Consider the following 16,925-nt stretch of genomic DNA (forward strand, 5'->3'; position numbering starts at 1 on the left):
GGGAGGGGGGGGGGGGGGCGGGTGGGTGTGCAAGGAGGCTGTTTGTTCCTCTTATGCAGAAGGAGAAACTTCATCACATTTCCTCCAGTTACAAAACATCATGCAGTAGAAGACAAGTCATGAGCTCTCACCTGAGCTTGCCCTTCAGTTTTTGTACCTTCCTCAGCTTCTGATAGTGAACAAGGGAAGTACCTACAGGACAAAGTACTTCACATTCCTTGTTGTTAACTGGTTTGTTATTTGCATAAACATTTGGAAAACTCGTGGTATCAGACAGCCACTAGATGTTATAAAGTGTCCTTTTGAACAGAACCCTTGTCATGAGGCTGATGTCATTCAAATGAGGTCACTGAAAAAAACAAGTCAAATAGACACTAGTCCTTGTTAGTCATCCCCTAGTGTTAGTTACTTATCAGAGAAATCATGATAGGTTTCAAAATGTGAAGAGACTGTACTGCACATTAACTTTTATGCTAGACTTTTTTTTTTTTGCGAGCAATATGACAATGAGCTTTGGGAAAAATTTTCAGGTTTTAAAGCCACTGAGTCACAATAATTTCAATTTAGAAATCTTCTTATGGGACAGCAAATTCAGGAGAAAGTTATCTAACACAACAAGCTGGTTGTCTGCACATTTTGTGGCAACAATCACAAATAAATTTCACTGTGCCTCAGCTTGTACATGTCTCCAAGGAGCCAGTGCTTAGCAGGCTTCGAATTAACAAGACCTGATTTCCTCTTTCCTCCTTAAACTTTAATATAAGGCCCCATGATGGGACAATTTCCTTTAACAAGGTAAATTCATTAAAAACATGTGATTGGAAGATACAGAGCTGACCTTGTCAGGTGATGACTGCCACACTGAAACCTTACTCTACTGTTGTGGCAGCGCCTGAAGATTCACACCTGCAGTATCTGAGCATTTCTTATCCACAGGAAATGTGCATATCACACAGATACACAGATTCATCTTGTTGGCATGGGTCCTAGTTGAAAAAGTTGGGGTTTTTTGCTGCCTTACAAGATCTGGGGTACAGGGAATGAGGTTATGAGTTTCTGTCTCTTGCTGTCAAGATGCTAACACCCTCATAACCAACCATTACTGAACTTCCCGTCTGCTGATATAAGCTGATACATGCCAGAAGCCTCATATCATGCAATGTTCAAAAAACAAAGAAGACATGGCAAGAAGAAAGGATAAAATCTAGTTTTGCCAGGTCAGAACTGGTTTTTTTTTGTTGCATTGTAGGAACTGGATAGCATTAATAAATGCCAGGGGTATAAAATATGCAAATAGGCATTCTCTCTTTCACTGAAATAGAAAAGAATACAGCATTCTTAGTGTTTTTTTCTAGGGGTATGCAAAAGCTTTGCAAACACAGAGGTATATAGCATGCCATTTACCTTGGTTTCCCAAAGGGATTCAATCGCTGATGAGTGCTGGGTGGGGTTTTCTTGTTTGTTGTTTTGGGTTTTTTGGGTTTTGTTTTTTTGGGGGGGGTTTGGTCTGTTTTGTTGTTGTTGTTGTTGTTGTTGTTGTTGCTGGTTTTTGGGTTTTTTTGGTGGTTGTTTGTTGGTGGTTGTTTGTTGGGGTTTTTTGTTTGGGTTTTTGTTTGTTTGGTTTTTGTTTGTTTGTTTGTTTGTTTTGTTGGGTTTTTTGTGGTTTGTTGTTGTTGTTGTTTGGGGTTTTTTCGGGTCCCCTCGTTCATATCAGGTTGCTCCAAAACTGCAGCGCAGCATGTCCCGTCGCCTCGTCTCCCCTCAGGCGGCCGCACTTCCTCTAGATGGCACACGTACCGCTCCTAAAACGAGCACCCGCCTCCCACATGGTATTTGGCAGCTTCTCCAGTTGCTATTGCAAATTTTAAAACAAATTAAAAAACAGCAACAAAAAGGGCAGTTCTTCTGCCCCGGCAAGGCAGACTCCACGAGGCGAGGCAAGGCAGCAGGTGTGATATGAGGCACCGTGTTTATTATCCCCCAGCAAAAGGAATGATTGCAGAGAGTAAAGGCCTTCCTCAAGAAGCATATGATTGAAAAATTGCAGTTGGCTTTGAAATCCGGGGGTAGGCTATGAAAATGGTTGGACTGTTAAAGTCAGTCTTACAAAACATGAATATTCAAATATAACGGTGTGAAGAATACAGAAAAGCCTAGTTCTGCCCCAGGACTGCTTGAGAGCAGCCTTCCATCTCCCACAGACATGGAGAGATCTGCTTACCATCAGCCCCAAAGGCAGGAACCATGTCTGTTGGAGCTGAAGTGTTCCAAGCCCCTTTACCTGTGCTGCCCCTGCCTGATCTGTTTTTGCAGCCCACATGGTGGTTGCATGTGTCACAAGTATAAACCCCATGCATCCATTAAAAACAGTATATCATTTCTTGCAGGTATTACCCACAGATGAACATCACATTGACCACACACCCCATTTCTCCTCTGCTGTGAATTCCTCTCTTGCAGTGATCTTGTTAATCACTTCCTCACTGCACTCTTTCCTCTGTCTTTGGAAGTCCTGGTGCTTACTACTTATGTCTGAATATATGCTGTTAAAATTGTGGGGGTTTGTGGGGAGAAGGGATAAACAAATAAGTGAACAGCCATATTATATGTATTTTAGAAATTCTATTCATTCAGTACTGGTGCTCTGCTTTGCAAGACCAGAGATATAATAGCACATAAACCTAGGGTGGCCACAGGTCATCACCATCATGTGCCATATAGGTATGCATACAATCAGAAAATGCAAAGGGATGAACTTAAGATTATAAGGAACAATACTCAAAGTCTTCCAATATTCTCCAGTTTCTCAGTGCTGACGGTTAAGCAAGCACTCTTCTATCTTTTAAAATTTGCTTTTTCGAAATCCACATAAAACTTTGTTAGTCAGAAGCCCTCACATTCAACTGGATGGAAGGAAGATCTACATTCAGCACATGTGGAGGAAATCACATGCTTGATACACATTGTAGAGACCTGAAAATGACACCAACCAAAACTAACCTGCTCTTGGGAGGCTAGCACTGTGCCTCCTTGGGCACAGGTGGTACACTCCTGAGCCTAAGGTTTCTGCCTCTCAGCTTGGTACAAGCACTGCTTGAGAGCCCAAACAGAAGGGCTGATGCAAGCCTGATGAATGAAGACATGGCAAGCTGGTCCAAGGCTGGGATTTAATGGCTTTCCTCTGCAAAGGAGGCTGTCCTGCCCACTGCAGAAACACTGTCATTAATCTGAGGAATCAGATAGGAAGATGCACTCCACATAATGAAGTTTTGCTGTGAGAGTAATACAAGAAGGGATCCCGAACTGTAAAATGTTAGACTTTGAAGGGAGCAGCTAGCACAATCAAACAGATGTACTGCATTAGTACATTACAGGTCACTGCAAGATTTCACAGCATGTGGAAGATGCATTAAACACTGAAGGGGAAGGAAAACAAAAACAAACCCTCAGCTTTCCTTTATTGTAAATAAAACCATCTTTCCTTTTCAGTAGAAGCTTTCAATCACATTTTGTACTTAAATAAAACTGGGACAGCTTTATAGAGGACTGCCCGTGGTTCAGGGTACTTGAGACTAGGAGTGGTAACTTCTGTGCAAGTATCCTACGGCAGGAAGGCACAGTGCCATTTCAGAGGCAAGAGAAAGCAAAACACCTGTGTTTCCTAAGCAGTGGCCTTTTGTGTATATGTAACTTGAAAACAAACACATCTCTAAATGTGCTTGAAAATAGCCATCATAGACTGTCCCAAATCAAACAAAATGTGGTAATTCATTGTACCACACACAGCAGCTTGCACTGCAGCATCCACAGAACAGCAAAAGCAGCAGATTAGGTACATACTTCTGCTATACTCAGCAGCTGCTGCACAGCTAACTACTTAGCCTCTGCAGGAAAGCAATGAAGGAATCAGAAGCTATTCCTGCCCCTGAAATATGGTTGTTTGGCATCAAAATCATACTGAGCTGCTTTTTTTTTTTTTCTTCCCCAAAGCACCAGCACAGGCTGGTAAACCTATTGTCTTTTCCTCACTCTGAGCACCCTCTGTGGCTCACAGACAGATAACTGTGCCTTCACTGGATTAATTTCACCTAAGGCTGTGGTGCTGTAGTGACTATATTTAACCAAGCTAAACAGAAATATGAAGAGAAATAATGAAATATAACATCATGAGAAACAAGGCTAGTCAGGTGACTCATCTTTTAGAGGAGCACCTTAAGGCTGCAAGCAGTGAGGAGTCTGCTATCACTCTGCAGATAAAATCTCCAGAATCACAGTGCCTCCTTGACCATGAAAAAACTGTACTTGTTCATAAAAAAGTCTCAACCTACATTTTTACAGGATTGTTCTTTGACAGGTAGTCTTACCAAAGTTTTTTCTAGAAAATGCTGCTTATATAAGAAATTTAAAATGCAATGTGACACAAGGCTTTCACGGCCTTTACCACTACAAAAAAAAAAAAAATTCAAATAGTCAATACGGAGTTTTAATGACAGAAATCTTACAGCTTAACCAGTCTAATAAGAAAAAGATAAAACACAGACAACAGAGATATCCTCAGGTAGAAACACTTTTGTTTGGAACCATATCACACTCTGTTTTTTGTTTAAAACCACATAATCTATGTATGTCTTATAAAATATGCCATTCTATTTGACGAGATCATATATGCACAAGAATTCCAGCATTGCCAAATTATAAATTTGAAGTTACTTTAAAACAATTAAAAATACTCTGATTTTGCTGAACTTGACTTAAAATACTTGATACTTAAAAGACACTTATTATTCCATCTACTCACTGACCCTTTGATAAATTACAAGGCAGATCTCTTTCATTCTTCTATTTAGAGAGAGCATCTGTGTTCTCATGTTAAAAATAAACCTACTGTATCTTCACTCCAAGGTCATGGCCTTTTAGAAACCAACAGAGTATCAAGGTAGGCCTTTCATGACTACACGGTGTCTCCTTGTTTATCCATAATTATCTCCATATATCCATAATATCCAGCTACAAATAATGAAAGTGTTTTATAGACGAATTTTGTATTTAGAGATTCTTGTATAGAAAACTGTCAGGAAATACTAAAATAACTGTACACATGTGACACCAGATTTGATTGCCTGATTAGTCCCATTTTTCTGTGGAAGATACTGACTTTCACCATCAGCTGTGCCTATAGACACAAACATAACACAAGCATCCCCTGAAATTTTTTAAAGAAAAGACAACCTTATAAAACAGAGTGTTTAACAGTATGACCTGTAGAACCATAGAAATGTTCTAGAAAGGAATGGCAGAAATTATACACTTCAGGTTACAAGGCATGAATCAAAAACCCCAGGGAACCCAGTGAAAGTGGATTACAAAGGCGAAATAATATCTTAGAAAAGTAGGGAAAATATCTTTCCACTACCTGATTCATCCATCGTCAACATTTCTGCAGTAAATATGCACTCTACAAAACACATGTTAAATGGACCCATACTGCACACATAATATGCATTCAGCATTTTACTGAAGATTATTTTTTCACTTGTGGAAATACTTTGCAAACGAGTTAACTGGATAATGAGTCCTACTGGGTACTGCTCTATGTAAAAACTGCAGAATAGTAAAGGAATCCAAACCTTAAACACCATTCAATCATCAGTCCTACTAAATACTGAATGTCTTCAATCAGATCTACCACATCCCCAGGTTAAGCCTGGGTCCCAGTTCAGACCCAAAACTCATTCCTTGACACTTTGTAACATGTAGGATATGTTATGTTTGGCAGCATATGCTGAAAAATGCAATTTTTTTAAAAAAACTCATAAGAAAGTAAGGAAAAACCATCCATATTCAAAAGTGGAATGCAAGCTAGATAGAAACTAAAATTCAAACCTGCACTTCCTTCTCCAAAGCAAAAGAGGTTTCCCTTGTTAATTTCCAAAAGAGTCATTAGTAGGTGGAAAAATAAGTGTCAAATGTTTTAAGGCTCAGTGAGATCAGTGTCTTTACACAAATGTTTTAAAGTAACTTCACCTCTACCATCTGTCTTTCAGCACAGAAGCCCATACTTTTGCCTGCCTAAGAGTGAGGTTTGATTAAAGCCTCAGGCATCATCTGCATATCCATGTTTCCACTTTCTAGATATTGCAAAAGGGCTTAGAATGGCAAATAACAGAAGACCATGCTAGTGGGAAGACTTGGTTTTGATGTCTGAGGTAAAGTTGACTTATCAGAGTTAAACCCCTCCTTTATTTTGAAAGACTGTATGAAGCCTGATGAATAGGGGAAATTATGACATAAGAAGAGGCAAGAAAGCTCAGCATTTGGAAGAAAAGTGCTTATGGATTTGAAATATTCTTGTTTTCAACTAAACACCTAGTTCCAATACTTAATGAATGTTCTGAAGAAAGAATGCCATGGTTAGAGTCAAGCCAATGTTTCACTGTCCTGATTAATTTTTACATGCTTTGGTGTGACCAATCTGTGTGGGAAAAGATAGGAGCTGCACTGCAGGCTGTGGGATGCCTCTGTAGAAGCACATGGTAGCACAAAGGAGCACATAGCAGCACAGATAGGCCTGTCTGCACCTGACCTTGGCTGGAAGTGCCACTGGGCAGATCCCTACAAGAGACGAGCCTGCCCAAAGGTGACAAATAGGTGAACAGGGTGTGATCACACATTGAAGGACATTTAGAAAGCTGACATGGCAACATGGGATAGCTCACATAGTGAGAATTACCATGTAAGGAAATATTGTGCCTTGAAATAATGTATAAAACCAGCTCCTGTCTACCAATGAGGGATTCAGATGCTTTGCCAGTCTGAGCTCATGTCTCGGTTGCTCACAAGTCTGAGCAGTGACATTATTCTGTTTCCTGCTTTTTGATAGTCAGTTTATGGGTCTGTGTGATTAGGTAAAAGAAAGATCCTAGATTTATGAAAAAAGTTTGAAAATAGGACCACAGGAGATGATAAAATTAAGAGACAAGCTAAAGATCACTGTCTAGGTTTGGAAAGACAGGTGTTTGCTAAGGAAGGCGGGACCCCCCTGAAATGGGAAATGTAAACCCCTCCCTCCAAATTCTTATAATTTTGAAATTAAGGGAGGTTCTCAGGCAAAGCTATGGGACCAGGAATAATAGTTCTTTATTAGGGAAGAAAATAAAAATAAAATAAACAATGCAGGAATACAAAACAAGACTGAAAGAATCAGAATACAACCTGGCACCCTGTGGGTCAGGGTGTTGGTAGCAGTCCAATTGGAATGGTGGCTGCAGTCCTCCTGCAGTGACAGGTGTGGTTCTGTTGAAACAGTGATCCTGTAGAAGGGTCTAGTCTTCCCCTGAAGAGGCAGTGGTGGTGTAGATGAACCTGGTGTTCCTCTGGGAATCCAGTGGAAAAGGCAACTGCTTCTCCAGGAATCCAGTGGAAAAGCTGTTCTGGTGTCCCAAAATCTCAGATTATATCCAGTTAGGAATTCCTGGCTCCTCCCTCTGGGCAGAGCATCTCACAATGGGATGATGTAATTTTATCTGTCATGCAGTGACACTCAGTAGCCCCCTAACAGCAGATCTCTCCCCAGAGGGAGAATTGGTTTGTGGAAAAGAAAAAGAAAACTGCTACACCTCTAACAGATGGCAAATAGAATACACACACTGCCTTGCAATTTAGTACAATCACCTAAATTTCTTGGAGTTATAGTGTGATAATATAAAGCATGTTATGTGTTAGTGACTCGAACCTTGGGATTTCAATAGCTGTACTGAATAGAGACTTCTCCTCTCCTCAGTAGTCTGCCAAACAGATTGGGAAGATCAAGTTTTGTATTCCTAACAACTAATTTTCAAGCTGACCTACAAAGCAAATTGAGCTAGAGGGAAAGAACACTACTAATGCTTCTCTTTTTCTTAAAACTTCATGGGCTTTACAAAAGTGGAACAAAACTAATTTAATACAAATTCTTTGCAGGTCAGCTTCTAAAAGATATCTTAATCTTCTTCCTGTGTTCCTTACTTAAACATAGACAAGAACAGCTGCCAAAAAGTTCAGAAGCATTCACTAAACACTCAGCCAGCAAAGCTCGCTTTGCAACCAGGTCATATGGTTGGATAAAGATCAAAAAAATTAAGTAATCCTTGATGTCTGTTGGCTCAGGTAAATCAAATTTCTGTATAATGTATACATTGTAATAATGTATTGTTGTATTGTGTTTTGATTATCATATTCTCAAGTTCTGTATATCCAAGTTTAACAAATGGTTTATCCCTGTGCCCCCTCTTTCCACTTAGAGCCCTTGTCAGTCTTCCTTGGGTCTGCCCTCTTCATCATAAGTGCTGAATCATTCCCTTGTCCCCTCCCTGGTGCCTTGTCCATCACCCAGCATCCCATCCCAAAACTCTGGAAGCTTCCACTAAGGGCGTCAAGTGATTGGACAAGGACCAGTGGGTCCCTCCTCTAAACCTCTCTGATATGTTGGTATCCCTGTCCTTTTCCTGAGAGCCATCCCCAAAGCTTTCCTTATTGGTTGTTGGGCAATTCCCTCCCCTGTTTATAAGATGTTGTCAAGGCCCTCTCAGGACTCTCATCTGTTGGTTTACCCTGAAGGCAGTTGGTGCTCATACAAGTTTCCAATAAACTTTCTGATTACAAATTCCAGAGGAGAGTCAGCCTCCTTCCTTCGGTGATTGCTGTCCGCCTCTCCTTCGGAGGCTCTCCTGGAAACCTGAGGGAACACACAGGAGTGTGCTCCAGCACTGTTGAGCCTGTCTAGCCCGGTCACTCAGGTGGATCGAGTGGACACGACAGCAATGTATTACACTACTCTGCCTCTGGCACCCCCAGCCCCATTTGGAATAATTCAACATGAGCTGAATATGAGTTGACTGTAACTGGGAAACCTTTCTCCTTTGTTCCCTGTGAGGATATAAGTATATAGCAAAAAAGATGCAACAATCAATAAGGATAGTTTACTACAAGATTAAATTGAACCTCAGAATCTCAGTGTGCTTGTATGCAGCCCAACTGTAGTGAGAAATCAATGGCTTTTTGCTGATTTTGGCCACCACACTCTTGATTAAAATGGAAAAAACTTGTGCAATGGGACTGATTCTCCAATGCAAGCTGATTGATATGTTGCAGCTTTGGCAGAAGTCTTGTCATTAACAAGGGTTATACCAGCATATACACTTGAGGAACTGATTAAATGATCAATTCATGTTAATAGTGAATTTTATGTAGTTTTGCAATATAGTTGTTGATTATGGAAGTTACCTGATACCTGTCTGAAGCTCAGCTTAGCCCTCAGCACACTGCCTGACTCACACTCTTCTTCAGACAGTGGATGACTGTTTCCTGGAATTACAGAATCAAAAAGCCCAGTGTGTATGGGAGGTTTTATTTTGACTTTTTATATTGAAAACATATCAAATTCTGTAGTCTTTCTCCCACTGTCCTTCAGGTCTATGACCACAATCTTTACAGGTATGTGTGAGCCAAAGAGAGGGATGTCTGTACAATTGTCTGCTCGGCATTGTACAGTTAAAATGACAGGGACATGAGAATTATTACTTAGATTCTAAGAACTTTTGGTGCAATTGCCACAGATGCCAAGCTGGGGCTGTGCTAGACTTTGTGAACTGAATAATGTGTCCTAGATTCTGCACATGTGTTTCTCTGCAGCCAGCTGAATCTCATTTTATATGCCTGAATGCAAAAGCATATAAGATGAAAGTTTAAAAAATGAAAATATAAATTATAAAACTAAATCTAAACAGCATGTTTTCTGATGTTGTATTTTATCAGGATTTCCATAGTACAAACCATAGTACCAAACCAGTGTGACATCTATGGATCAGGGAACTTTTCCTGGTAGGGAAAAAACCTTATTCTCAAAAAAGAAAAGCAGGGATAGTTTAGAGACAGGGTAGTTGGCTAGCATCTGGTTTTGGTGTTTTGGTAGCGTACAGTTCTTCAACATAAGAAAGTGATTCAGGCTTTTTGTTTGTTTTGGTTTGGTTTGCTTGTTTTCTTCATGGTTTTTGGTTGCATTTATTTACTTATTTGTTTAGAGATTTTTTTTGGGTTTTTAGGGGTATTTTGTTTGTTTTTTTAAGGGGGTGTGAGGGTACCACTGGTTTTATTGCTGTTGGTTTTTTAACAGAGTACTTTTTCTAACACTGATTAGACTGTCCTGGGAGAATGTTTTATCAAAGAGACTCAAAAAAAGCAAATTACATATCCAATATGATAACCAAATGTGGCAGCAAGTTTCAAGGAAAATTTGAAAAAAATATTTCAAGTTTTATCTGTCAAACTTAAAATTTCAGTAAGAGTAATAGAACAGAGAGCTCATTTTAAATACAGTTGGACAAATAGCCATAAAATTGCCAGAAGGGTGTCTATGCAGTGTTTTGCAGTGCTGATCTCCTCTTCCCTTGAAATAGTACATAAAGAACAGATGGGTAAGAAAGAGAAAATAAACTTCCAAAATATTGTCAATACCATAACAAAGAGACAAACTAAATTATAGCTGGTGTTTTTATACTTCTACTTTGAAGAAGTGCAAAACCAGGATGTTTTTCTGTTCTGGCTTATTTGCATATTTATTTTGATCCAGAAAAGGAATGTTAGTGTTGTCTATTTTCCCACTTCCCAGAGAAGGAGACCCAGCTAAGGGAAGAACAGAACCTTCTACTCCAAATGTAACTACTTAAAAGGTGTCAGAAGAAAACATATGTGGGACAAACTGCCAATATTTTTTTTCCTCCCCAGGAAAAATTAGGCTGCTGTTGATTAATACTAAGTTGATTACACATTATGTGTACTAATGAGTATCTTCTTTAAACTCTCAATGTCTCTCTTTCCTCTTTTTGATTGTAGAAAATGGCATTGTCGCAGTGCTTGCAAGGTCTTTCTGCTTGCCAAGAGATTGGTATTTATTTGTCATTTTGTCACTGTCCATACACATAATAGTGCTGCAGCAAAGAAAGGTTTAACACCTCCCTAAAGGATTGCTTTAAGGTCATGATTGTACAATTTACCTTTCCAATAATAACTTTGAAACAAGAAGATGTCACTTCCAACTGTGTAGCAGCTTCTTTAAAGCTCATCAACTGGACAGTGAAATTGTCCTTTAGACAATAAATGCATATTCAGAATAAAAGGAAACTCTGTCTGACATTCCAGCTCCAAGGCATGCAGGTTCCAGCTAAAATATTTCATTTTTTGCTAATGGACAGGGTTTCCTTTCTTGGTCAGGAAAATAAACATTTATGAATTTACAAAAGGGAGAAAATAACATTTATGAATTTACTGGAGGGGAGTCTTCCCTAATGGCACAGTGTGGGGAGTTTCTATCTGCAGGAAAAATTATGAAGGACTCCTTAATTTGTCATTCACATATATTTGACAGTGCTACTTAATGAGGTTGGTAGGAAATGCCACCCTTTTCTGAAAGTAGTGTGAAGGAATATTTTGGTTATTTACCACATAGCCTTGAAATAACAAGTTAAACAACTAAGTAGAAAGATTATCTTGCTTTAGCTATAATTTCAATGCTTTTTCTTTGCTAAAATGAAGTGTCCCACCTAAATCTTTCACACAATTCCAGTACACATGAACGGATTTTTTTTTACCTTATAGATATATCACTGGCATCAAAGCCTTGTCAGAATCCTTTTTCTTTATTGTTTGTCCTGTAGCTGAGAATCAGGATCAATACACTGTCTCTGTGAAACTGATTCTACAGTACTACTCTTTACTGCTGCTGCTGCTGTAAAGATCAGCTTGCAGTCTTTTCAATGCTTACTGCTCATAAGTTGGGTGTTTCCATCATACAGTGATCCACATACCAGCGTATCTGGATTAAATTATTCCACTTGTTTCCTTTTATATAATGTGGAGCCCTGAATTATCTTTATTTTCACATTTGTATGGCATCCAGTGCTTGAATGGAAAACTCATTAGTAAAGAGGGAAAAAAAAAAAAAAGGCAAACCATCCAAACAAATAAACAACCAAACCCAAACACAAGGAAATCGTCAGATCATGTTTAAATGCTCAACCATTTATATTAAGAAGCTCTTTATTGTGAGTGAAACTTTACTCATTTCTGCATATCTAAGCATAGAAGCAGTAGCAAAGTGTAATGATGAAGAATTTGGAATAGACCACTACAGTTTTAGAAACATGCCCGACACGGCCCGACACCGCACTTCAGCCGTCGCCCATGCGGGGCGGCTAGAAAGGGTGCTTTCGGGGCCGGGGCCGGAGGCGGGGGCGCGGGAGCGGAGGAAGGGCGAGGCGGTGGGCGGCAGCCGGCGCGGGGAGAGCTGTCCGCGGTGCTGCCGCCGCCCGCCCGAGCGCCCCGCCCCGGCCCGCCCGGCCCCGCCGGGGGGCGGGCGCTTTGCTGGGCTTCTAACTTTTTTTAAGGGAAGAAAAAAAAATAATAAAATAAAATAAAGAGGCGGTTTAGGCGGTGGGGTGGAGGGGTGGAGACGTCGCAGCCGCGATTCGTGTCTCAGTGAAGGCTGTGGGTACCGCTGAGCCCGCTGTCTCTTACTAAGTGACTCTGCCAACCAAAAAAGCAGAGAAAAGAGCTCGCAACTCACCCGAGGAATGGCAAAGAGGGGCGGCCACCTCCGCCTCCTGCGCCTCGGGTGCCGATGGGTGTCCCGAGAGGGCGAGGAGGCAGCGCCGGTGGGACGGGGCCCTGGTGACATTAGGCCCGCGGTACTGGGGCCACTCTCCTTATGTACCGCTCTCGTTAAAGTTTTTTGCTACTTTTGCTCCTCCCCTTCCTCTGCTCCTGCTCCCCTCGTGGCGGTCAGGGACTGGTTTACACGCTGCTGCCCTCAAGAGAGAGACACGGAGAATAAAATAATAGGCGAACATAAAAGATGGAGAGGTCCCGCCCGGGAGCCCGGCCCTCTCTGTCGTCGAAGAGCTGCGCAGGTCGCTCCGCCCCGCCAGGGTGAGGCCAGCGGTGACCCCGAGAGGAGCCGGGCGGCACCAGCCAGGTGGAGAAAACCCGAGCCGGGAGCCTCCGCCGCTCCCCGCAGGTGGAGGCGGCCTCGGCGAAGCACGGCGCGGGAACCTCTGGGCCGGGGCCGCCGCCGGGGGCCTGGCGTTCCCATGGGCAAGGCGCTCCGCGGGCCGGGATCGCCGCCAGCCTCGGGCAGCGCGGGCGGCCGAGCGGCGGCTGCGGCGCCGTGCGGGGCGCGGCGGAGCGGGACGCGGCGCGGCGGGCGGGAGGCGCGCTGGCGATGAGCTTGCCGGTGTCGCCGCCCGCGGGGGCCTGCAGCGCCTCAGGGAGCTGCTGGACGGAGCGGCCGACTCCAACGCCGCCAACTCCTACGGCAGGACCCCATCCAGGTAGGGAGGCGAACTGTTGGCAGCTGGGCGAGGGCAGCGGCCCTCCGTGCCCTGCCCGAGGCGGGCGGCGGCAGCAGCGGACCCTCCGGTACCCCGGAAGCGGCCGCCCCCGTCACTGTGTTCGGCTGCTCTCGAGGCGGCGTGGCACGGGGGTTCTTCTCGCCTCCCTGGCAAGGAGAAAGTCTTCTCCGGTGACGGCCGCAACAGGGGGATTTTAGTCTTAGCAACCCTTCACTTTACTTGGACCAACTGAGATAGGATGACTCAGATCGGAGAACTTAAGCTCATCTCGCAATAAACGTGCGATAAAATGTATCAAGTCACGTTTGCAGAAATAATCTCCCTTTCGTTATGCCTCGTCTTCTGCTTTATATATCTGTATTTTTGGTCTCTTCTTCCATGAAAAAGAAAAGGATATTCGGTGACTCTCACGAACAAAAATACCCGGTCGCGATAGCCTTGCCCAGCTGACACTGCAGGTAGACAATGAGCAATCCCTGTGGGGCTCAGTCTGCCCACATTTTACACTCGCCTGAACGTGTGGGTAGACGTAGCACCCGGAGGTGTAGAAGAAGTTACCTTTATAAAGGCTGAGTTAGTTTTCGAGGTAATTCTAGCCAGCTTTTTTCTTAAAATTTCAAAATAAAACGAAACTGGAATAATCTGAGAAGCTATATTAAAATTTTGCTGCCAGTGCTTGCAAAACACTCTCTGACTCAAAATGTCGGTGGAGCATTTCACTCGAAACAGGTATTTGTAGCCGTCCTGCAGTGCTTTAGCTTTTGTTTGTTTGTTTGTTTGTTTTTCCCAATCTTCGCGGCAGGGACTTATCCCCTGTGCTGAACGAACTGCTGGGTGCGCTAGGGGAAGCGCAGCTAAGAAAACGGCGAGGCCGTTGGGGAGGGCTGCCGAACACGTTGGTACTGCCCTGGACACGCGGGTGAGGTAAAAGGTTCATTCCCTCCTGACGGTGAGGGAAGCGCGGGTGCGGCGCCCCAGACACGGTGGGTTCCCTGCCTGCATTACGCGTCTCCCCTTGCCAAGGACCCTCTGGAGAAGTGTCACGGATGCGAGCGGAACGACGGCGATCCCCGCGAGCCGCGGCGCCGGCACGGTTCCGCGGGTCTGGTCCAAAGCGACTTGGGACTTGACCTGGGTTTTTATGGGAGCGCGTCGGGAGAAGGGCGAACGGCGAACCCCTTCCCCCGCTTCGTCTGCTCCGAGCCTACCGACTTCCCGCTCCCGTCGCGGAGCAGCCCCCGTGTGCATCTACACCCCCCGACCCCGACAGGCACCTCTCTTCCCCACCTGTTCTCTCCTGTCCTCTAGCGTGGGTAAAGGAGAGTTTACCAATGCGACACAACTGCCCCAACGGGTACATGTTCTCCACCGTTCGTTGCACGTCCAGAGCCGATCTCTATGCCTCACCAGCGAATTTTCTTCTCTTTCCATTGTGGGTCTCCGTTCCCTCCGGGCCGAGCGACAAAGCCTGAGCTCCGCGGCGGGCGCTGACGCTGTCTCTCCCCGCAGGTGATGATGCTGGGCAGCCCGCGGGTGGCCGAGCTGCTGCTGCGGCACGGAGCCGACCCCAACCGCCCCGACCCGCGCACCGGCTGCCTCCCGGCGCACGACGCGGCCCGCGCCGGCTTCCTGGAGACGCTGGCGGCGCTGCACCGGGCCGGGGCGCGCCTCGACCTCCCCGACGGCCGCGGCCGCCGGCCCCTCGACGTGGCGGCGGGGGGCCCGCACGGAGCGGTGGGGCGGTACCTGCGCGCTGACCCGCCCTGTGCCTAACCTCACCCCGGCACACCCCCTCCCCAGACTTGTTGCCCGCTCCCGACTCGGGAGACACCAAGTGGAACAGTACTCATGCGATGTTGTGAATAACACCGGATGGCGTTTCCCTGCTGGATGCACGAAGGACAGTGTTCTTTGCTCGTGACCGAATATTATCCTATGGCCCTCTGCAGGAACCCTTTTTCACACAAGAGTTCAAACACTGAAGAGAATATGAAATATGAAGTAGGAAGTATGAAATATGAAGAAAATACTAAATGTGAAAATATTAAATAGCAAATATTGGATATTAAATATGAAGGAAAATCCCCGCAAATATGTGGTCCTATAAACACTGTTTTGATGGGGCTGCATCTGGATCTTCTGCTTCCCGGCGACTCCCCACTCACACTTGCTAGCCCTTCATCTGAAGAAGATGGGAGAAGTTTCAGGGTCTCCCTCTCCCGATGTCTCCCTGTTTGATTTTGCTTAAAGTGATCTGAAGGGGTGCTGAAGCCAATCTGCCTTTCGGCTGGACAGATTAGTGCCGGATCAGTGCTTCCTGGTGTGATTGCAGCTTTCATAAATACCTTATTAAAACCACGTAGCATGCTGTGCATGTCTGTACAGGTATTCCCATTACATCCATAGCTTTCCTTGTGTAGGCTGCAACTATAAGACCTGAAAGGATAAAACAAAGAGAAATTTGTATCTCTGCAAGCCTGATATGATCCTCAGTTGAAGTACTCGTTGTTTTAACAATTTGCAAGTGACCTCTTCTGAGTTATAGTACTTCTAAAAAATCATACGATCGCGAAACCAAGGCAGCCATAAACGAAAAATTACAAATTATACATCTGAGCTCCAGTGCTTCTCAAGACGCTTGGAGGTGATACATTTGGTGAAGAAACAAAAAAACCTTTGAAACAGCTCTGCTGCTGGTGAGGGAACGAGGAAGGGGGTATCTATTCATTATATGACAACCGATATATGTTTCACTGGCTGCTTCGGCGCAGAGGAGTTGGATGTGAGCACCCCAGGAAAAAGATACAGTGGCAGCACAGGCTCTTCCGAGGTGAAAGGAGGAGGCGGGGAGACCCGGTCTCACTGCAGCGAGTTCCCAAGCCCCCAGGGAGGAGTGCTTGAGGGAGCGCACAGACAGAAGCGAGCCCGGCAGGCACGGTGCTCCCAGTCCCAGCCGGTGCGAGACAAGTGGAAGACCCTGCCCCGCTTGCTGGAACCCAGCTGGGGTTGTGCTCACACGTCCTGTCCTGCACCTTAGAAGCTGAGAAGGGGAAGCCAGGCAAAGCAGTGGCAAGAGTTCAGGCCTCGTACCCCAGCACTAATCCTGGGCACTTTGCAGAGCTACCTGTAGAAAAGGTGAAAAAGATTTATCTTGGTTTTGCATTTCTACTGAGTATCCAATCCCTAGGTATCTCATATAGAAACATGAAAAATAATGTATATGCCTTTTTTGTAATGTGTTGGAATTTGTTATTTATTATAATGTAATTCCATACAATGCCTGCTTTATAATTATTTTGCATCTGTTTTCATGCTATAAAATATTTAGTTATGTCATTAATGTATATAATGCATCTATGCAATATCTATATGAAATATATATTATACATATATAGAAAATACATCTATAAAACGTTATGATTATGCATCAACGTGATATATTCGATTAATAATTATTTTTATATGTAATATGCTTAGTTGCTTAATTATCTTCTTGGTTTAATTGTAACAAAATTATATGAATATAAAACACATACAAAGCAT

General features: G+C 43.9%; 1 protein-coding gene across 1 annotated transcript; it reads left to right on the forward strand.

Moving 5' to 3' along the window:
* Nucleotides 1-12,605: 12,605 nt before the first annotated feature.
* LOC146763782 (uncharacterized) lies at nt 12,606-16,924 on the forward strand. Its single transcript, XM_085568024.1, has 3 exons — nt 12,606-12,719; nt 12,874-13,357; nt 14,887-16,924. The coding sequence occupies exons 1-3, from the start codon at nt 12,606-12,608 to the stop codon at nt 15,153-15,155; spliced, it is 867 nt and encodes a 288-aa protein (XP_085424150.1). The 3' UTR covers nt 15,156-16,924.
* The last annotated feature ends 1 nt before the right edge of the window (nt 16,925 follows it).

Source organism: Lonchura striata, chromosome Z (assembly GCF_050655825.1).
Source record: "Lonchura striata isolate lonStrDom1 chromosome Z, ASM5065582v1, whole genome shotgun sequence".
NCBI lineage: Eukaryota > Metazoa > Chordata > Aves > Passeriformes > Estrildidae > Lonchura > Lonchura striata.

Coding starts and splice junctions, on each gene's coding strand:
- LOC146763782 (XM_085568024.1), top strand. CDS start 12,606: ATGGCAAAGAGGGGCGGCCACCTCCGCCTCCTGCGCCTCGGGTGCCGA. Junction 12,720..12,873: donor CTGGTGACATTAGGCCCGCG/GTACTGGGGCCA, acceptor ATAAAATAATAG/GCGAACATAAAAGATGGAGA. Junction 13,358..14,886: donor CTCCTACGGCAGGACCCCAT/CCAGGTAGGGAG, acceptor GCTGTCTCTCCC/CGCAGGTGATGATGCTGGGC.